This window comes from Globicephala melas, chromosome 16, assembly GCF_963455315.2.
Source record: "Globicephala melas chromosome 16, mGloMel1.2, whole genome shotgun sequence".
Classification (NCBI taxonomy): Eukaryota; Metazoa; Chordata; class Mammalia; order Artiodactyla; family Delphinidae; genus Globicephala; species Globicephala melas.
In genome coordinates, this window is record NC_083329.1 from 55,729,610 (window position 1) to 55,748,259 (window position 18,650).

Genomic DNA, 18,650 nt, shown 5'->3' on the forward strand with positions numbered 1-18,650 from the left:
GATGGCCCTCAGTGGTTCTGGGTTTTCAGCTATGACCTTGGAAAAAGACAGACATTCATTCTTGCAGTATCTACAGAGACAGACTCTCTCTCCCAATATCTACAGAGTCCTAAAAAAGGTCTCTGATCTATAAGAACAGAGAAGTCTCTGTGCCTGCCCATGGACGATGATTCACTGTATCCACTGATACAAATTACTCTAATGGCTAGTGAGAACTCATGGGGCAGGACCCAGAAATGATCATGGAAAACACGAAAATGAAGTTAGGCTCTCATGCTAACGTCACAATCTGTCCCTTATCCTGAGGGGGGCTAGAACCTGAATAGTTCCAGTCATTCTAACCATTGGGAACTTGCCCTTTGGTCCAGACCCCTGGGCTTGGCCCTGAAGTGGCCTCTTGCCATGCAGAGCCCACAACCCTGTCCTGCAACCCCTTCCCTCTTTCCAAGGAGCCCTCTTCAGCTTGGTGAGGTTCAAATTTCAGAATATGGAGAAAGTCCACCAAGAGTTAATCTTGTGTGTCTTGCACAGAGCTTGTAGATGATTGCCTGGTCATAGAGTTTCATTTGAAAAGCAAATTCCTAATACTGGGCATCTCTAATGATGCAGATGCCATAAAAAATAATCAGATTTCAGTGCTAAATAGGGACTCTTTCAGCAACAATGATTAAATGTTCTCTACACAACAGAGAGCTCCCTTAAGTACTATTAATATCACTGTGACAATCAGAGATTAATAATCACCATATAAGGTCATTTTTCCAAAGCACCATGAGGCTCGGAGACTCCAATAGTTGTGATCTCTCAAGAGGGCCCCACATGGTTATTGGTGGGACACTGCTTTGATCAAACTCCAAGGATCCAGGGCTGTGTAAGTGGATCACCTTGGCACTTAATTATCCTCTGAGGAAATGAACAACGTTTCCCTGAGATCTCTCCCTTTGCCACTGGCTACCCGTCCCTCATCAGTCTCTCTGTCTCCAAGGTTAATGCACCTCAGAGGGCCTAAAAGGCAGAGACAGGGAGGTTCTGCTTTATTTTGGCTTCCTCTTGAGAAACTAGTTGGGGACTGGATGTGGTGATAGCCTCTATCCTCCCTGGGGCAGTAGCCTCTGGCCCTCTTCATATCCTCAACACACAGCTTCACTTTCACAATGAGGAAGACTTTCTGGTGGATCCCAGGCTGTGACTGTTCTCCACTGTAGTGGCCAAGAGGGCAGGCTCTGGAGCCAAACTGCCTGGGTTCAAGTCCCAACTCCGCTGCTTACTGTGTTGAACTTGGGTCAGTTTCTTAACCTTGGGACCGCCTCATAGAGTCATTATGAAGATTTGATGAGTTAATATACGTGAAGCACTTAAAATGGTGGTGCACATGGTAAGCCCTGTGAAAGAACTGTGTTAGCCATTCTTACCACTGTGATCTTAAACTCTGAGAATTTAAACCATTGGTTTCCCTTGAGAAACAGGTGGGAGTGGCCGGAGATCAATCCATCCAGGATGATGGGCTGAACCACACTGTGGGCAGTGTTAGGCCCCTCTGGGGAGATTGAAAGAGATAGAGCTCTTTTCTGCACGATGCAGGTGGGAACACAAGAGTCAAATAGAAACCTGAAACGATGCCTTAAGACAGCCAATGGATAGCTGGAGGTGAAGGAGACGTAGGTCACTTTGTATTGCCCGTGGGTAGAACCACTTTAAGGAAGAGGTAGGGACTGAATCAGGCTTTGAAGAAAGGGAAATCCTTGGATAGATGGGGAGGGCTTGCGAGCTGAGTAATAACATAAACAAGGACTTGGTGAGTAAGTCTGGCTGTGATGGAAGTTGCCTGGTTTGTGTAGAATCATGGTAGGAGGACCTGAAACTTCAGAGGGTGTTGAAGGTGGGAATTCGGACCTAATATTTTACTCAACCGGAGCCTTTGGACAGGGCAGCGACCTGCTGACAACAGTGGTTGAGGAGCTGTACACCCAGTAGGAGTGAACGGGGTGAAGGCAGATGGGACGAGTACAGAGGGGAGACCTGCTCACTCAGTGCAGATTCTTAGAGGCCCTGCTGTGCACCAGGGACTCACTGCTCCCAGGGTCCCTGCCGACAAGGCCCCTACTGTAAGGGAGTTAAATATCTCGTGAGTGGCAACCGATCTTCCTCAAGGAACACTGGTGGATGCTGAAGTTTTTAGGTATAAGGTTGTTGGGGAATAGGATATTCATATGGTCTCAGAGTCCCACTCCCCAGATGGCATATTAATTACAAAGGGAAATGGGCACCTCTCAGTGGCGCCATCTGGCGTTTCCACCTTCACCAGGTGACTGGGCCTGGTGCAATTGAGTTGGAATTTCCTGATGTGATGCCATCCCAGGCGGGTATTCTCAAAAGACGTATTGAAACAGGATCTGTTCAGGCGGGAACAGTCAGACAAGTCCAGAATATGGGACATTCTGGATGAAAGCTGGCCTGGGTGCACAGAACATTAAATTGGCACTAAAAACAGATTTAAAAGGGTGTGTGTATTGGTTGGGGGTGGGTGTGTTACTTACACATTAAAGGAGAATAAAGCAGAGAATGGCAGACTGAGTAGCCATTACTACTTAGGCCAGTCAGCCCGCTGCAAGTCTTTGTGAATAAAGTTTTCCTGGAACACTGCCACACCTATTCCTTTACAGGTTTCCCAAGGTGCTTTTCTGCTCCAGCAGCAGAATTGAGTAGTTGCAACAGAGACTTTCTGACCCAGCGAAGCCTGAATATTTACTATCTGTGCTTTTATTAGAAAAGCTTCCTGACCCCTAGATTAAAGCCACATAATAATCAAATGCAGCACATGAACCTTGATGGCTTCCTGAATCAGGGTGAACACATGAAAGCATCAGTAAAGCTAATTTCGGAGCAACTGGAGATATCTAGATTAAGAGTACCTATTAGATGATGTTACTGAATCCATGTCAGTTTCCTTAGGCAGGACAATTGTATTATGATTGTCTTGCACAGTGTCCTCCTTAGGTGTTCAGTGCCGAAGTATTCAGGGGGTTGTGTCATGATGTCTCCAATGTGCTTGTAAATGGTTCAGCCAGGAAAAGGGAAAAAAAAAGAAGAGAAAATGTATAGAGCTAAAGCCGATGTAGCAAAATGTTAACTGGTTAATCTAGGTGAAGGGCATCCGAGTGTTCATTATATTGTTCTTTCACTATTTCTGTAGATTTAAAGATTTTCAAAATAAAAAGAAAAAATTTTAAACCATCAGAGGGCTTAATTGAGGGACAACTTTCAGTAGCTCAGAAGTCATCTTCCTATAGGCTCTGGCCTGAGCTCCTTATGCCACCTTTCAGATCCTTCCCTTATGGTGGCTCTGGGGGGTTGGGCGTGGGAGTGGGCACTAGAGAGGCTCTGTTCCTCTGGAAGGCAGCCCCAGGTGAGTCTTCTTCTGTAACTTGGGGATTTTGCTTGTGTCTTTTGCACAGTAATTCCATCAAGCTGGTGAATCTGCTCTCCATATTTATCAGCACGTGGCTAACAGCAGCCGGGTTCATCCATTTGGTAAGTATCCTTGAAGACGCTTCAGTGCTGGCGTTTCTGGAACAAGGCCCTCTCTGAGTCATTTTATTACCTGGGAGAAAAACTTCAGCCCAGCTGTAGAATGCAAAAAAACCACGAGAAGCAACTGCACAGTTGTCTAAATTTCCAATCCTTTTACCCCAAACTAGTTCCAGATGGTGAGTCATGGTCACACCCTTCACCTGCGTTTTTCAGCTCACCTGTATTGCTATGGGGGCCCTTTCATTGCTTTTTTTTTTTCCTGTCTGCAATAACCCCAGCCAACCACAAGATGGCAGTGCTTCCTCAGCAATCACCAGAAAAGGTTGGCGACCAGGTTGCACATCTGGCTCCCATCTCTTAGTAAACAACAAATTCAGATTCCTCAATTTCCCTCCACTTGCCCCTTACAAAAAGCCCTCTTCGATTCTTTGGCCTGACTGCTTGTCAAGTTATTTCGTGTCTCAAAAATGTTAATTCTTTTAAATTAACGACTCCAAAGCCTTATATTATTGTCAAGCTGTTCTCACCTTCCCAGGGCAGATTTCTGCCTGCTTTCTAGGGAGCATAGCTATTGTGGGAAGTGTGTTTCAAACAAACACAAACCTTTAATGCTGGAAGGAGCCTCATCTAACTTGGAAGCTTTGGGTAAAGGTGCCTTTCCCTTGCTGAGCCTCCGTCCTCATAAGGGGTGGAAGGAAGCATTGTTACCCCTCCCTCCCGTTGGGATTTTTGTAATTCTCATCGCAAGGAAGACTGCCGGGCAATCACTCGGTCACTAGATCTGGTGGTTTCCCACCCACTCCTTTATGCTGATGGTATCCTTGGCTGAAATCACCCGTAGATAATCACTCTAATTCTGCCAAGTGCCAAAAATCACAGATACGGAGGGTTCATTGGCTGTTTTCAATAAGCAGTGGCCTCACCTTACTATTGTGTGAAGTACCTTCTGCTTCACCAGGAAACCTCCATGAAAAGGGCACATTGAGGACAAGCATTGATGTGTGAAAGAGGCCAGAGTTGGAGGCCCGGGGGTGAGGGGGCCTGGGGCTGCCCATCCGCAGGGACCACCCTGGCAGGTCACAGGCGTTGGCCATCCAGTGGATGGTAGGGCTGGACCTCTCTCCTCTAAAGTGTCTCTCCTGCCTGCCTCACAGCTTTGTCGGCAGATCATAGATGATGGGAGGCTAGCAAGTGTTTGTGAGCCTAAAGCAGAGATGGGCCAACTGCAACCCTGGGGCAGAAGCTCTCCACACCTGTTGCCTCTGCCTGATTTCCTGCTGCCCCTGCAGAGTTGATTTGTCCCTACAGAGAGCAGGGAACCCGGTAGTCCACAAAGCCAAAAATATTGACCATCTGGCCCTTTACAGACTAAGCTTGCTGGCCCTAGGTCTACAGGGTGTGCAGATGGAGATAGTTCTCATGAGCTCGCTTTTTGTGCTTCCAAGGGAGTTTTCTGCAGTTCGCAGGGCAGAGCCATCACTGGTCTTCTGCAAAGCAAGGAAAGCCTAGTCAGACTGCAAGGGATGCTCTTTGGGGTTCGCTCGTATGATCTGAAGGAGCAGCTACTTGGTCAAAACAATGAAAGGAGGAGGTCCCCTGTGGGAAGGTCCAGAATTTCTTTGGGACTGAGCAGGAACTCAAGAGAAGGGCCTCTTTGGCCCTTTAGTGCATTGCCTCTAGCCTCACGTGGCTAGAGGCAACACCCTAAAATTCAGCTGGCCTCAGATCTTTGTAACGATGAGAAGAAAATGGACTCTGGATATGTTCCTCAGTTCCTTCCCCTCTCTGCCCCGATCAGCTGGGCAGACGCGTTGGTGTGGCTTTCACTCCACCTTCTCCACTACCTGCTCAGAGGTTGTAAGCATTACTTACAGAGCTCAGCTCAGGCCAGCAAACTCCCCAGGCCGAGGGTGCCGTGCATCCAGAAACAGCCTAGATGCCGGAGCTTCTGTGTTTCTGGTTTATCACGCCTGTAATGTTCTTCCTTCCTCTAGGTGGAGAATTCAGGGGACCCATGGGAAAATTTCCAAAACAACCAGGCTCTTACCTACTGGGAATGTGTCTATTTGCTCATGGTGACCATGTCCACTGTTGGTTACGGGGACGTTTATGCAAAAACCACGCTCGGGCGTCTCTTCATGGTCTTCTTCATCCTCGGGGGACTGGTAAAAACTCTTTCTTACAATGTTGATTTTTGTGGTCATTAATATTTTTCTATTATCCGTTTTCTGAAAGCTGTGTATTTGAGACTGTGTTTCTGCACTGGAGGCAAGCGACTGCCTTAGTGTTACAATCCGGTTAAAGTCAGTCCAAACGCCATGGTGACTTTTCTGCATATTTCTTTGGTATATTGGATTTGTTACCCTGAGACCCAGGCATGGTGTCCTTGTGAGGGACAGCCATTTAGCCCGGAGCAAACCTAATTGTCTTAAGAAAGTGATGCTCACTGATCAAGTGAGAGTGTCTGTGCCTTTGTAATGTAATTCAGCCTCTGATATTCTGCAAGGGCACTGCTGTCACCTGACGGGGGTAGATACTGTTGATACTCTGTAGACAGTCTGCGGTTTCAAGAGCTCCCTGCCCCCTTCCCCCTCCCTCCACTTCCAACAAACACTGTGGCTGGGGCCTTGCTCTAAAGAGGAGTGTCCCCACCCCGGAGGAAGGAGAGCCCGCTGGTCTCCTCTGGATGGACATCATTACGTGAGCAGAGTATGGTTTTGTAAACAGCCAACCAACTCCCTTACACGGTATTTTCCCTCCCCCTCTTTAAGGCAGAAAGTTGCACTATTTACTCTTCTGCTCTGTGCAGATCATCACGGTGGTTTATGATGTGTTGTGCTTTTCAAGAGGGGTTTCTGGCAACTCATCGGTGGTGGCTGCATTTTGTCTTTCAAAGTAGCTCATTTGACGTTTAGATGTTTGCTGTGTGTGAGGTAAGTGATTAAAACCCTAAACTCACACACAGCTTTCACACATGTACACCGCACGTGCATTTATTTAATGCATCCACATCTCTGTTGTGTATGCATGTGGCATATGCATTTGAAAAATGCATATAAATGTACGTGTGGTGTGTACATTAGCACAGTGTTCTCACAGCACCCGTGAGGCCCCTGCAGATGAGACCCCTTTATCCAGCCACAAACACAATGTTTGTTGGACAAAACATGGCAGATTTGTGTTTCTCCTTGCTGTCCTTTCCTATGTGATTTCTTAAATTTACGTTTTGTGCTTTTTAGTGATTTTTTTTTTTAGTGGAAAAGTTTATATATTTTTAAATCCTCTTTTGGTGTTTATTGTCTTTAATCGTTCATAAAGGCATAGATTCTCATGTGAACTATAATTAGAAAGAAAGGGCTTCTCTTGAAATAATGCGTGTGTGTGTGTGTGTGTGTGTGTGTGTGATTTTTCCAGCATGCATGCATTCCCTTATTTCTATTCAGGAAGAAGAACTAGATATCAATTTATTTATTCCTGTCTCCTTTACATTTTTCTTGACTGTGATTTTTTTTTTTTAGTTGTCTAGGTTGGCTAATGTTTGTTTTGTCCTGTGTATTTTCAGGAGCTTGCCCTTTTTGTGCTTTTATTTATTTATTTTTTTACAACCTAACGTATTAATATGTACCTTTGCAGTTCTAGCCCTTTTGTGTTTTCAGATCTTAATACCCCCCACTTCTGAAAAGGTCACCCCCTTTCTTTGGCCTGTCTTTTTAGTCTCTCTTCTGTCTCCTATCTTTTCCTCAGGCCATGTTTGCCAGCTACGTCCCTGAAATCATAGAGTTAATAGGAAACCGCAAGAAATACGGGGGCTCCTATAGTGCGGTTAGTGGAAGAAAGTAAGTATGCCAAGAGGTTTTGTTGCTTCCACTGCAGTAGAATCCTCTCTGCATGCCATTTTTTTTTTTTTTTTTTTTTTTGGCTCTCGTTTCTTTGTTTCATGCATGTAGGCAATGTTTGCCCGCTACGTGCCCGAAATTGCTGCTCTCATCCTGAATCGGAATAAATTCGGCGGGACTTTTAACAAACATGGAGGCAGAAAGTAAGTCAGTTGCATTAAAAAAGATGTGGTTGAGTGACTTTCAGAGCCCCTGTGGCGGAGACACCTGAATCCTGCCCCTCCCCACCCCCCCGAAGGGCCACATTCTGTGTGGGGTGTGATGTCAGAATTACCCCCGCGAAGTTATCACACGTGGACCAACTCCTGAGGCTTGTTCCCATTCACAACTCTCTTCCCCCCCACATCTTTCCAAGAGACACGACAGATGTATCCTGGAAGGGGTCCACGTGTAACTGGGGCCATATTTTCTGTTCTCATCCCCAACACGTAAACCCAGCTCACTCATTCTTTATATTCATTAGGTGAGTGATTACATTCCTGTCCCTCAGATGAAACTGATGCCATCCTATGGGGTTTTTGTGCAGCCATAACATGGGCTCCTACTCTTACAGGGAAGTCCTAAGGAGGGCAAGATCGAGGTCACCTTGGCACTGTGGCCACCGGGGAACCAGTTCTCTAGCTAGGAGGCACCGAGCTTGTCCTCAAAGGGAATGATTACTCAGTTGAAATTCCTTCTTGGCAGGAAATACTAGATTTATGGTACGTCAGGGCACGGCACGCTCTTCCTGATGCATCTTTTGTTTGGCTTCCCATTCGTGAATGCTTTCTTATTGGGGACTGTTTCATTTTGTGCTTGCATCATTTTGTCAATATCAGTGTCAATGTGTGGGTCCGTTGTCAACCGGAAGTTTTACTCCTAAGTAGATGGCAGGGCCTTGACTGCTCTGTCCTCCCGTCTGGAGAGGAGAAGGTTGGAGGCAGGCAGGGCGGAAGCAACCATTCTGTACTGTTTTCTTTGATTTTTCTTTCTTTCTTTTTTAAATATATATATATATATATTTATTTATTTTTAGCTGCGTTGGGTCTTCGTTGCTGTGCGTGGGCTTTCTCTAGTTGTGGCGAGCGGGGGCTACTCTTCATCGCGGTGCGCGGGCTTCTCATTGTGGTGGCTTCCTTTGTTTTGAGAGCACGGGCTCTAGGCAGGTGGGCTTCAGTAGTTGTGGCGTGTGGGCTCAGTAGTTGTGGCTCTCAGGCTCTAGAGCGCAGGCTCAGTAGTTGGGGTGCACAGGCTTAGTTGCTCCGCGGCATGTGAGATCTTCCCGGACCAGGGCTCGAACCCGTGTCCCCTTGGCAGGCGGAGTCTTAACCACTGCACCACCAGGGAAGTCCCTGTACTGTTTTCTTTTTAAAGCTTTTTCTTGGGCACTCAGCTTTGTTTGCTTTTGAGTTTTTGCTTTCATTTTAACTTCCTTGCAGTAAGATACACACGTCTTTCATGTACAGCTCAAGGATTTGTACAAACCCAGGAACTACATCCCAGGTCAAGATGCAGGATTTTTTTTTTAACATTTTATTTCATATTGGGGTACAGTTGATAAGCAATATTGTGTTAGTTTCCAGTGTACAGCAAAGTGATTCAGTTATACATATACATGTATCTATTCTTTTTCAACTTATTTACAAAACAGAAACAGACTCACAGACTTAGAGAACGAACTTATGGTTAACAGAGGGGAAGGGTGCGGTGGGAGGAGAGATAGTTAGGGCGTTTGGGATTGACATGTACACACTGCTGTATTTAAAATGGATAACCAACAAGGACCTACCGTATAGCACAGGGAACCCTGCTCAATATTCTGTAACAACTTAATTGGGAAAAGAATTAGAAAAAGATGCAGGATATTTTAATTATCATTCTCCTTCCCAGTCACAGAAGTTCCTATCACAGAACTAGGATTTTGTTTCTGTTTTTTAAATTTCATACATTTTAAAATGAACTCTTGAATAGCCTATTTTGTTTTTTAAGAGAAAAATAAAAGCGGTAGCATCGCATTTCCATCCATCCGTCAGATTGGAAGGAGCCAACAACCTCCTCTCCCATCAGTGATCTCACTGCATCTCGAGCTCAGGTATCCAGTCCTCCATTCAGAAAATGAGGAGGTGGAAAAAAGGACTCATTTTCTGGAACTACCCACAGGACACCCGTTTCCTTTCAAAGGCACGGAGGCCAGTGGGCAAGAGGAGGCCAGTGGGCGTCTTTTCTGTGGAGGCAGCAAGTCTCCCCACCTTCCCTCTGATGGGGCCCTCTTCCTCCTATTATTGTAACAGCCCTGGATGAGATGAGAACCAAGCTGTTCCGATTCCTGGGCCGTTGGTTGGATCCAAAAGGCCAAATAAGTCCAGAGATTTCCATTGTTCATTTTTTCTGTGCCAAGAGGAAAACAGCTTCTCGGTTCGTTTTGCCTCGAAGGCGTGGACAAGTCTCCGTAAAGCAGAAGGCATTCCAAGGGCTCAGGTTGCCTTTATGGCCTCCCCACCCCACTGTCTCCGCCAGCCTTCCCCTCTCACTCACTGCCCCTGAAGAAGTCAATAAAATCAATTGCCTTGACGTCAACGTTGAAAATATTTCCTGACTCTCACTCCACGTACATTTTGTTTTTTCTCCAAAGTAGCTGCCACAGTCCAGTGTGGGTGGGCCTGCTGGCTGGTGCCTTTTGTTGACGGGTGACCCAGAGGAGGCCCTGAGACCCACGGCCGCTCACCCGCTCCGGTCCCTTCCGGTTGTCCCTTGGCCTTGGCAGCTCCACTCAGACCCCCCCGCGTGCTGACGGCTTGAGATCACAGACTTCCCGCAGCTTTTGTTCTGGCTCCATCAGCATCTTTTATCACCGGTTTTAGCCTGGTTCTCTCTCTCTCTTTTTCTCTCTCTCTCTCTTTCTTCTTCTCCCTTTATGAAAATGCACACTTTGCTTTTAATGTTCACTCTGGGTCTCCGAGGTCCTCCGACCCCGCGGACAGAAAGTACGTTCTGTCATCAGCACCGGGACTGTTCACTTTACTTTACGCATTGTTTCCTGGTTCAAAAGCTAATTACTAAGTAGTTTAAAGAAGCCCTTTGGTCACTTAGATCTTTCATCAGAAAATATAAGCCTGGGAAAGGAACGGTAATAAAGGGCCATTAGCACCCTTTGTTTGATGTTGTTTTTCCAGTCAGTAGAACAAGATTGATGAAATGTTATGTTTGGCCAAAATTTGAGTTTTCATTTGGAATTCAGTGTTGAGAGAATGGGCTGTCAGAATCAATAAGTTTTCTTTCGCTTGGGATACGGGCATGTGGTAGTAATTAGCAATATAAGGTCTTTAGTTGAGCAACCAAGCATGGATTCTGGCAGCAAACGTAATGAGAAACTACAGTTGTTCTATTTCTAATGTCAAAAAGTTTCCAGATAAAATTAAATGCATTTGCAAAAGGAAAGCAGCTAAACTTTTTTGAAAGATAGAGTTCAGACTCTTAAAATAGCGCACTTCGCCCCGTGTTTTTGTGTATGCATAAATATATGTGCTATACCCATGGACACACGTACGTGTATCTTTTCTCCCTGAGATTTCATCTGGAGGCCCAGAAAGTAATTAAAACATAAACATAGTTAAGGGGTTTGTTTACGAGTGCACATTTTGCTCAGAAATAACCTCTCTAACAATGCATTAACTTGTCAGAGAACTCAAGGTAACGTGTAACCCAAAGCTGAGGAGACACACGACTTGGAAATTCCAAGATTATTTAAAGTAAAGAAAAATTTAGGTAGAGAACCTCGGGGTTTTGTTCACGCTACACCCAATTTCAGGATATTGGAGAATATGAAGATTTCGTTGTCACCTCATTTTCAGTTCTGTGTGTTTGACATAATGTAAACACTTCACGTAGCATCCCCAGAGCATCCTCACCAGCGACACGACATCCAGGGCCCACAGAGGCTCACGCCAATGTTTTCTCATCAACATTCCTCACCTGACCTCCCACAAGACACCTAGAGCCAACAGTAGATGTGGGGAGATGCGTGTGAGTCCTTCTCTCGTTTATCCATTATGAGGTAGGGGGCGCTCCTGAGATAGGGACTTGGGTGTTGATAACCAAAGGTCCAATCAGTGTCAAGGCAGGCAGTCTCTCTGAGTCGGAGGTCTTGGGGACAGTGAGTCTCTTGGGCTGAGACCTCAGATCTTACTCAGAAGAGTAGCTCTCCTGCAGCCCAGCCTGCCTCTCGAGGCCACTGCCTCCGCCTCCTTCCCTTCCTGTAAGCTCCAAGCTGCTCAGAGGTGGGGGAGTGGAGGGGTGAGGCTCCCATGGCCTTGGGGTTCCAGCTCGCTCTTCTTCTTCCCACAGCCCCTGCTGTTTCCCCCAGAGGTTTCTTCTCTGCTTGTGACTCAGCGCACTCCTGGTTCGTGTATGAGAACTGACAAGATCATGGTCCTAGGTCACGTGGCCAAGGGCCATGGAAGATAATCGGCCAGAGAGAGGACTCCATCTGCCCTAACCCCCTTGTCAGAGGCAGCTGGGCTGGGGAGCCATCCAGACATTGTACTTCCCATGACGGGCTCCTGGGTCCCGAAACTGAGGGAGTCCCAGGCCAGGTGTTTGGAGAGGGGAGGATGGGTGGGTTTGGATTATGCTACTGATTCCTGGTAGCCAAATGCTAGGAGGACACAGAGAGAGAGCTGGACAGTTGAGAGCAAGGAGTAGAGAAAGGGGGATGGGAAGCTGAATGTAGCTTACTAGGAGGAAGATCCCCCAGCGGCATGAGGCGTCTGCGCCCCTCTTCTGGTCGGGGAATAGTTGTCACAGACTAACCTGGCTCTAGCTCCAGTTCAAGAAAGCTGTCTTGAAAGCTGTGTGGCAAAGACAAAAACGACCTAAGATTGTTTTAGAGCGAAACAGTGCAATGTAAATGACGTGGCTTTTCTTAGACCTCCTCCTTACATAGACCGAGGAGTGCCACATACTTCTGGAAATGAGAACATGAATCTATATGCCCCAAGCCCTGGGACTGCCTTCTATGACAGTAATAATTACTACAAATTATATCTACGAACGCTTGCATCCTTCCCCATCCTCGTGGCGACCATGTGAGGAAGATATTACTCTCATCTCCATTTGCGGTGACTTGCCTGACATCGCACAGCTAGTAAAGGGTTGATCTGGGATTTGAACCCAGGGGCAGTCTGCTCTACTGGGCCATGCTGCTTCTCTAAATCATCTCTTGAGACCCCTCTCTGCTCTAAACTCCATGATCCTATCATTGTATCCTTTCCTCCACCTCTACCCACAGTAGGGCCAGAACATTGCACACACAATGACCAGGAAGAGAAAGGCACCACGAGCATCACTTTGGGCCTGTCTCCCCCTTCTGCTTACCTAGTGCCTCTAAGGAGCCTGGCCTCAGCGTCAAGGACAAAAAGGTGGAGACGGGCCAAACCACTTCTTCCTGATTTTTCTCATTTGGTTAGACTGGAAGTGTATTTACCTCTTGACCATGTCTAACAATGAGGGGCTCTCCAGGATGGACAGACAGATCATTGACCAAAATGAAATTTGTGCCTTATTTGTGGATTTCAACAAGTTCCTCCCCTTCCTGGGGAGGTCATTTCCTAGGGGACCAGCCATGGTGGATTGTAGCGATCTATCAGGCTTGGGCTCCCTCCTGGGCAGAGCCAACCTGCTTACCATCTGGAGAAGAGCATCTCTGCCCAGGCAGACGTATCCATCTGGGTCCTTCTCTTCCCCAGCCGGTCTGCACAGCTCAGGGCATTTCTTTGATGGTGGTTTCTAATGGTCAGTGAGAACTAGGGTAGCAGATGTCCCTCCTGGAAAGTCTTGGGCGAGATACATACACTCCCTGGCTTTATTTCATAGCTTTGAGTGGGAACCTCAGCTTTTAACCCTCAGGAGGCTGAGTCCTTCAGGAGGGAGTTTGGGCGGTCTATCTTCGACCTCAGGTGTGGCCTCAGGGTTGTACGATGCAGCCTTAAAGCTGTAGAGGTGGGCAGCCTTTATCATGCTTTTCCGTTTAAAAATGAACCAGAGTGCTTTATCAGGTGCCTCCATGTCAGTGCTCATGTTTTAAAAAGCATTCAATAATTTAGAGCAAAATTTCAAGAAAGAACAGAGAGCACAGTTACCTGCCGCACTACCCACTCCTGTTATCACCTTCGCTGGTTCGCTCGTTGTGGCTGCAGACATTCAGCCAGTACGTGTCGGGCAGGTTGCTGGGGTGGTGTTGGGTGCCAGAGATTCAGTGGTGAGCAAGTTACACACGGCACCCGTCACGTGGAGGTTACAGTCTCCGGGGGGCAATGGCAGTGGCACTGACAGACAATGGCAAGGGTAGGACTAAAGAAAATGCCAAGTACAGATTTTAATACGTGTGGCCAAAACGAAAAAGACCTAAGATGCTGTTATAGAGCAAAACGGATTATTTACAGGGATAAAGTGGTCCAGAGAGGTGACACCTCAGAGGAAGGGCTGTTACAACCTGTTCAACAGCCACCTACCCCAGCTTCTGTTGCCGCCTAGGCGAAGGGGAGCTAACACCCTAGGTTTTAAAATTCGTATTACGGGAACCCCTCCTGAAACCATCGGTCTTTAGTTCTGCCTCCAAGAAACTATGTCTTAAAATATCATTTCTCTCTCAGGCCTAGTTTGCCTGCAGTAGTGCTATCCGCTGACTTACCAGGAGAGGACATCCTGCTTCCCTTCCCTGCTTCCTGATTATCAGGTCATTTAATTTTGTGTCTTTCCTCTGATGTGAAATAAGCCCTTCATCTCCCTCCGCATCCTTTGTTCTTTTTCGAGACCACATTCTCTTCCCTCCTGCCTGGCTGTCTTGTATCAACAGGAAATTCCATTTTCTCTACCACTCAGGTTTTGCCCACCTGGTTCTAGACCACTGTTTAAAAAAAGAATTGGAATCTTAAACAGTCTGCTGCACCAGAACAGGGATTATTTCTTTACGAAGACTTCTTTTATCTACCCCCATAGTCCATTTCCTGCCCCCAAAGAGAACTGACGTGAGTCTTGCTTCATCTTCATCTAGTCCACGTGTGTTTATTGAGTGCTTGCAACACGCCAGACACTGGGGATAAATGTATTTCTACACACCCATAAAAATCTCCAAGTACACCACATCTGTCTTGAGCTATATGTTACATTATTTGGCCACCAAAGTGGTCGGGGAGTTCAAACTCAGAGCTTGTGTAAACCTCCCCACTTGGTTCCCAGAGGTCACGGTCTCCCTACAATAACACTTCTTTCTCTACTCTTTCTGAGAAGGCCTGACCCCAGTGCTTGGGAAGAGGACGTGGGGTTAATTCATGGGCTGAGCCCCATGTCCTTTCCTTTCCCACACACGTGTAGCTCGGGCCACACTCCCTCCCCCTCCTCCGTGGCCTGTGCTGCTCCTGGGAGGCATGGTCCCTATAAGATGCCATTTATGATTTCTGCATCACAGACATCCCTCTGGTTGAAATGTCACTGAAACTTTGCATTTTATACAAACTTCGATCCCTTGACAAGTAAGCCATTCAGCCCTCTCCTCGCGGGGTCCACGTGATTCCCAGCCTGAACTCTCAGCAAGGTTTTCAGATTCCTAGATTTTAAAAGCCATAAATTAGCAAATCATCAACATATCACCAGGAAGGATCATCTGGTAGCCATTCTAGTCAGAAGGAAACACAGGCCCCAATAACTGATCTTCACAGAGATATGAAGAACTGTAGACAGACAGACAGAGTAAATAGGAAGACAAACAGATAATTCAAGTTGACAGGCCATCTTGGACTGATTAGGCATTCTGGTTTGATTAGCATTAAACTTTGGGGGGAAGAAAAAAAAGTGAGATTGCCCTAATACTTTGGAAAAATGACCCCTCGACTACTTCTGGAATTCAGTACCAAGGGGCAGATACCAGAAGCAAGTGTCGTTAGGTGCTGTATTGTGTAATGTAAAGTACCCGGTATCCCTTTCCAGTGAGAGGGGTCTTGGTGGCTGTGGATGTGAGCACTTCTCTCTTTGCCTCTGCTTTGGATCTTCAGTCCTTTTTAAACTTGAAGCTCTATTTGGAGAGACTTGGGTGCATATTAAATCAATCTCCAGATAATACTAATGGAATGAAGGCTGTCTCCCTCCCCCCCCCACCCCCTCCACACTTTTCTGCTGTCTCTCTTCCCTTCCACACGCTTATCAAAATGTTCCAGCTGTTGTTCTGAAAACAAGAATAGAAAGGTAGGTGGGAGATGAACTGTGTACCTTAAAAAACAAAGTCATATCCAGACTTAGACTTGCATTCTCAAATATTCTTTCTTCATTAAAGAAAAAGAACTCTGAATGTGACTTTTCTAATTATAATCCCTGAAGATTCTTTCTGCTTAACCTCACATTTGATTGGGTGAATGCTTCCTGGGTAGATTCTGAATGTAAAGAACAAACACAACCAGGCAAGACTAAGTTGCCCCGTGGTTTCTGTCTTCCGGCTGTGTCATCCATTCTCATAGAAGTCTTTCCAGAGTCGTGCACAGTGGTTCCCAGTAGATCTGGTGTTCATCCCACTGATGCTGCCATCATACACTGAAAATAAACCAGGAAACTTTCTAACTGCCCAAGTCCGAGGGCTCTTTTTATTAAAAAAAAAACAACCTTTAGAGGCTCATGCAACGTGAAACCCATGGAAACTTGATTCTGTGCCTCCACGTCTGTTACTGGTATTGGGAAACAATGACCTGCTCCCACCCCCAGAACCACAGGGGCTGCTCCAAATGTGGGTACCACTTGTCAGTAAAAACAATCTTATCTCCCCCACTATACCTTCTCAGTAAGGACACATGTTCAGAGATAGATGCGTGCCCATCTTGTGGGAGGTTTTATGGCCTTAGCCACTGACCTCAAAGGCAAATGCCAGCTAGTATATAGAACAGATCTAAGAAAGCTCCTATCCCAACGTATTTGCTCAACTAACAATTATTTGAGCCCTGTTACGGTCCAGGCGCTCTGCTAGGTGCTGTGGTTCAAAGGATGAACAAGAAAATGTGATTCTTGCTCTCCTGGAGCTTATCTGAGACTTGGACCAATCAGAGCCATCCAAGGAGCCAGTAGCCGATAAACAGAAGCTGGGTGGTGCGCGCTTCGGCAGCACAGATAATAAACAGAAGCTGGATCACAGAGGAGCATCGTCCCCGTGAAATGCTCTTTTGGCAGGAACTTTGTTCAATAAAATAATGAAGGTATAAAAGAATCATGAAGGCTACAGGCATTTTAGAGGGAATGCTCCTAAAAGCAAGTTGATGATTCACATTGTTAAATGTACCCGTTAGAGTAGTTGGGGCAGAGGTAACAGTGGGGTGACTTGTGCATCTAAAAAGCTATGGGTCTAACGATGGACCCAGTGAGAGAGGGGTGTGAAAAGATTTGGGAGGTAGGGGAACTGCTGCTGCCACCCTGAGTTCCCATCATTTCCATATCTGACAAAGTCCTTCTGTGGCATCCTATGCCTTAGCAAGCTCTGGAACTGGTAGAATCCTCCCAGTACTTATGCGTGGAGGCTCCCAGATGGAGGCTTAATGTGTTGGGGTCTACTCAAAGTGGATGGCTAGCAACATATGCTAGCTGGGGCAACACCCTTGGGTGTGGCTGGGGAACGAGGCCAGGATGTGTCAACTTGATTGTGGTTATGGGAGAGTCAATCCCAGCAGCACATGTTTTAGGGCCATGATGCATTATTTACCAGGGCTGTTCAGGAAGGAGGTGGGGCTCACTTTGCACATCAAAGCTAGAATACCTCCCCTCTACAAGGGAAAATTAAGGACCATTTCTTTGCCTGGACTCATTCTCCCTCTGTTCCACCTTCATCCCCAAAGGGTGTAGCTGACTTTTGCCTCCATACTCTCTCCACTTGGTGCCTCTGTTCAGAAGCATCATTACCAAGTGGAAACAGGCAAATCTGATTTGATCTGAATAGAGGAAAGTGCTGTTCAGTGCCTGGATTTCTCTGTAAGAGCAGAGAACCACCTAGGATAGGAAGAATCAGATCAAAGAAAGATTGGCTTACTTAAAAATGGCCAAAGGCCACCAAGCCCTGCAGTAGTGGATGGATAAAATGCAGAGGAGTGAGGGAGGGTGTTGGGGAGAGACACAAGGAAGAACCGGTGTAATTTGTGAGAAGTGGGCCATTATGGAATTGCTTACTTAAGAAGCTGTGTGAGTCCTCTTCCAGGAGGGAAGGAAGGAGGAGAAAAAAAACAAAATAGTGGTGATAAAACCTGCATACTGGGTTATTGTGAGAATTCAATGAGAAGCTAAAGTAAACAAATGCTATAGTTAGGATTCTTTGGATATAGGCAACAGAAACTGATTCTTGCTGACTTCAGCAGAAAAGGAATTTTCTTTTTCGGAGGTTAGAGTATCTTATGACATTCAGAGGAAAGCTGAAGATCTCGGAAAGGACAGAGATTAGCTAGAAAAGCAGCCCTGGGATCCAGCATGCAGCAACTCAGTGAAAGTCCTTACAGGGTTTCACCATCAGGATCAGTCAGTTCCCACCGTTAACTTAGTGTCCCTTCATTTAAGATTGAAAAGCTCTGGTTGGCCTAGTTTGGGCAGGGAACCGTGGTTAAAGGTCCCAAGACTACATCGGATTGGGGACGGGTGGTTCCCCAAATTAAAAATGAGGTGCTACTCTTTAGGTTGGACAGAGCCCGTGCTCCAGATGAGGAGCGGCTTCTTAATTACGTGCACAAGCAGCAGAAGCAGGGCTTATCTGCATGTCCTCTTCTCACACCTCTCCCTCCATCCTTTCCCCAGGCCAAGGTTTAGGTTTTTGCTTAATCTTATCACGAACGCCATTGTAGACAACCAGAGCGCTGGGCCCTCACCGTGGTCTGATCAATGCATTTTTCTTTGCAAGTACTTTGAAGACGTCAAAAAAAAAAAAAAAGTTGTGTGTGTGTATATATGTGTGTGTGTCCAAAACAAATCTAGCGCCTGATTTTACGAATCTGTACATTTAGGTAACTGCAGTCTCTTCCTATAGCCAAATCCAATGAGGAAAGATCAAAAATTAATTAATTTATAAACCCTAAGTCTCTTTGAAATCATTTAAAAATTTAAACTATTTTAATTTTTCCCAAAAAATGAGGTGCTGTTGAAAGGAGGGTACATGCTGGACTGGTAAATACAGCCAACATCTCCTGCTCTGAGGTTCTCAGTATCTATTTTTAAGACTTGGACTGAAGTTCC

At 46.3% G+C, this 18,650-nt stretch overlaps 1 protein-coding gene across 24 annotated transcripts in view; it reads left to right on the forward strand.

Annotated features, from left to right (window-relative positions):
• Positions 1-18,650, forward strand: part of KCNMA1 (potassium calcium-activated channel subfamily M alpha 1) — a 741,810-nt gene that overhangs the window by 502,682 nt on the left and 220,478 nt on the right. For all 24 annotated transcript variants that reach the window (XM_060286605.1, XM_060286606.1, XM_060286602.1 and 21 more), the window contains 3 exons: positions 3,456-3,531; positions 5,526-5,696; positions 7,276-7,367. In XM_060286605.1, coding sequence (XP_060142588.1) covers positions 3,456-3,531; positions 5,526-5,696; positions 7,276-7,367 — 339 coding nt within the window. The remainder of the gene's footprint in view (positions 1-3,455; positions 3,532-5,525; positions 5,697-7,275; positions 7,368-18,650) is intronic.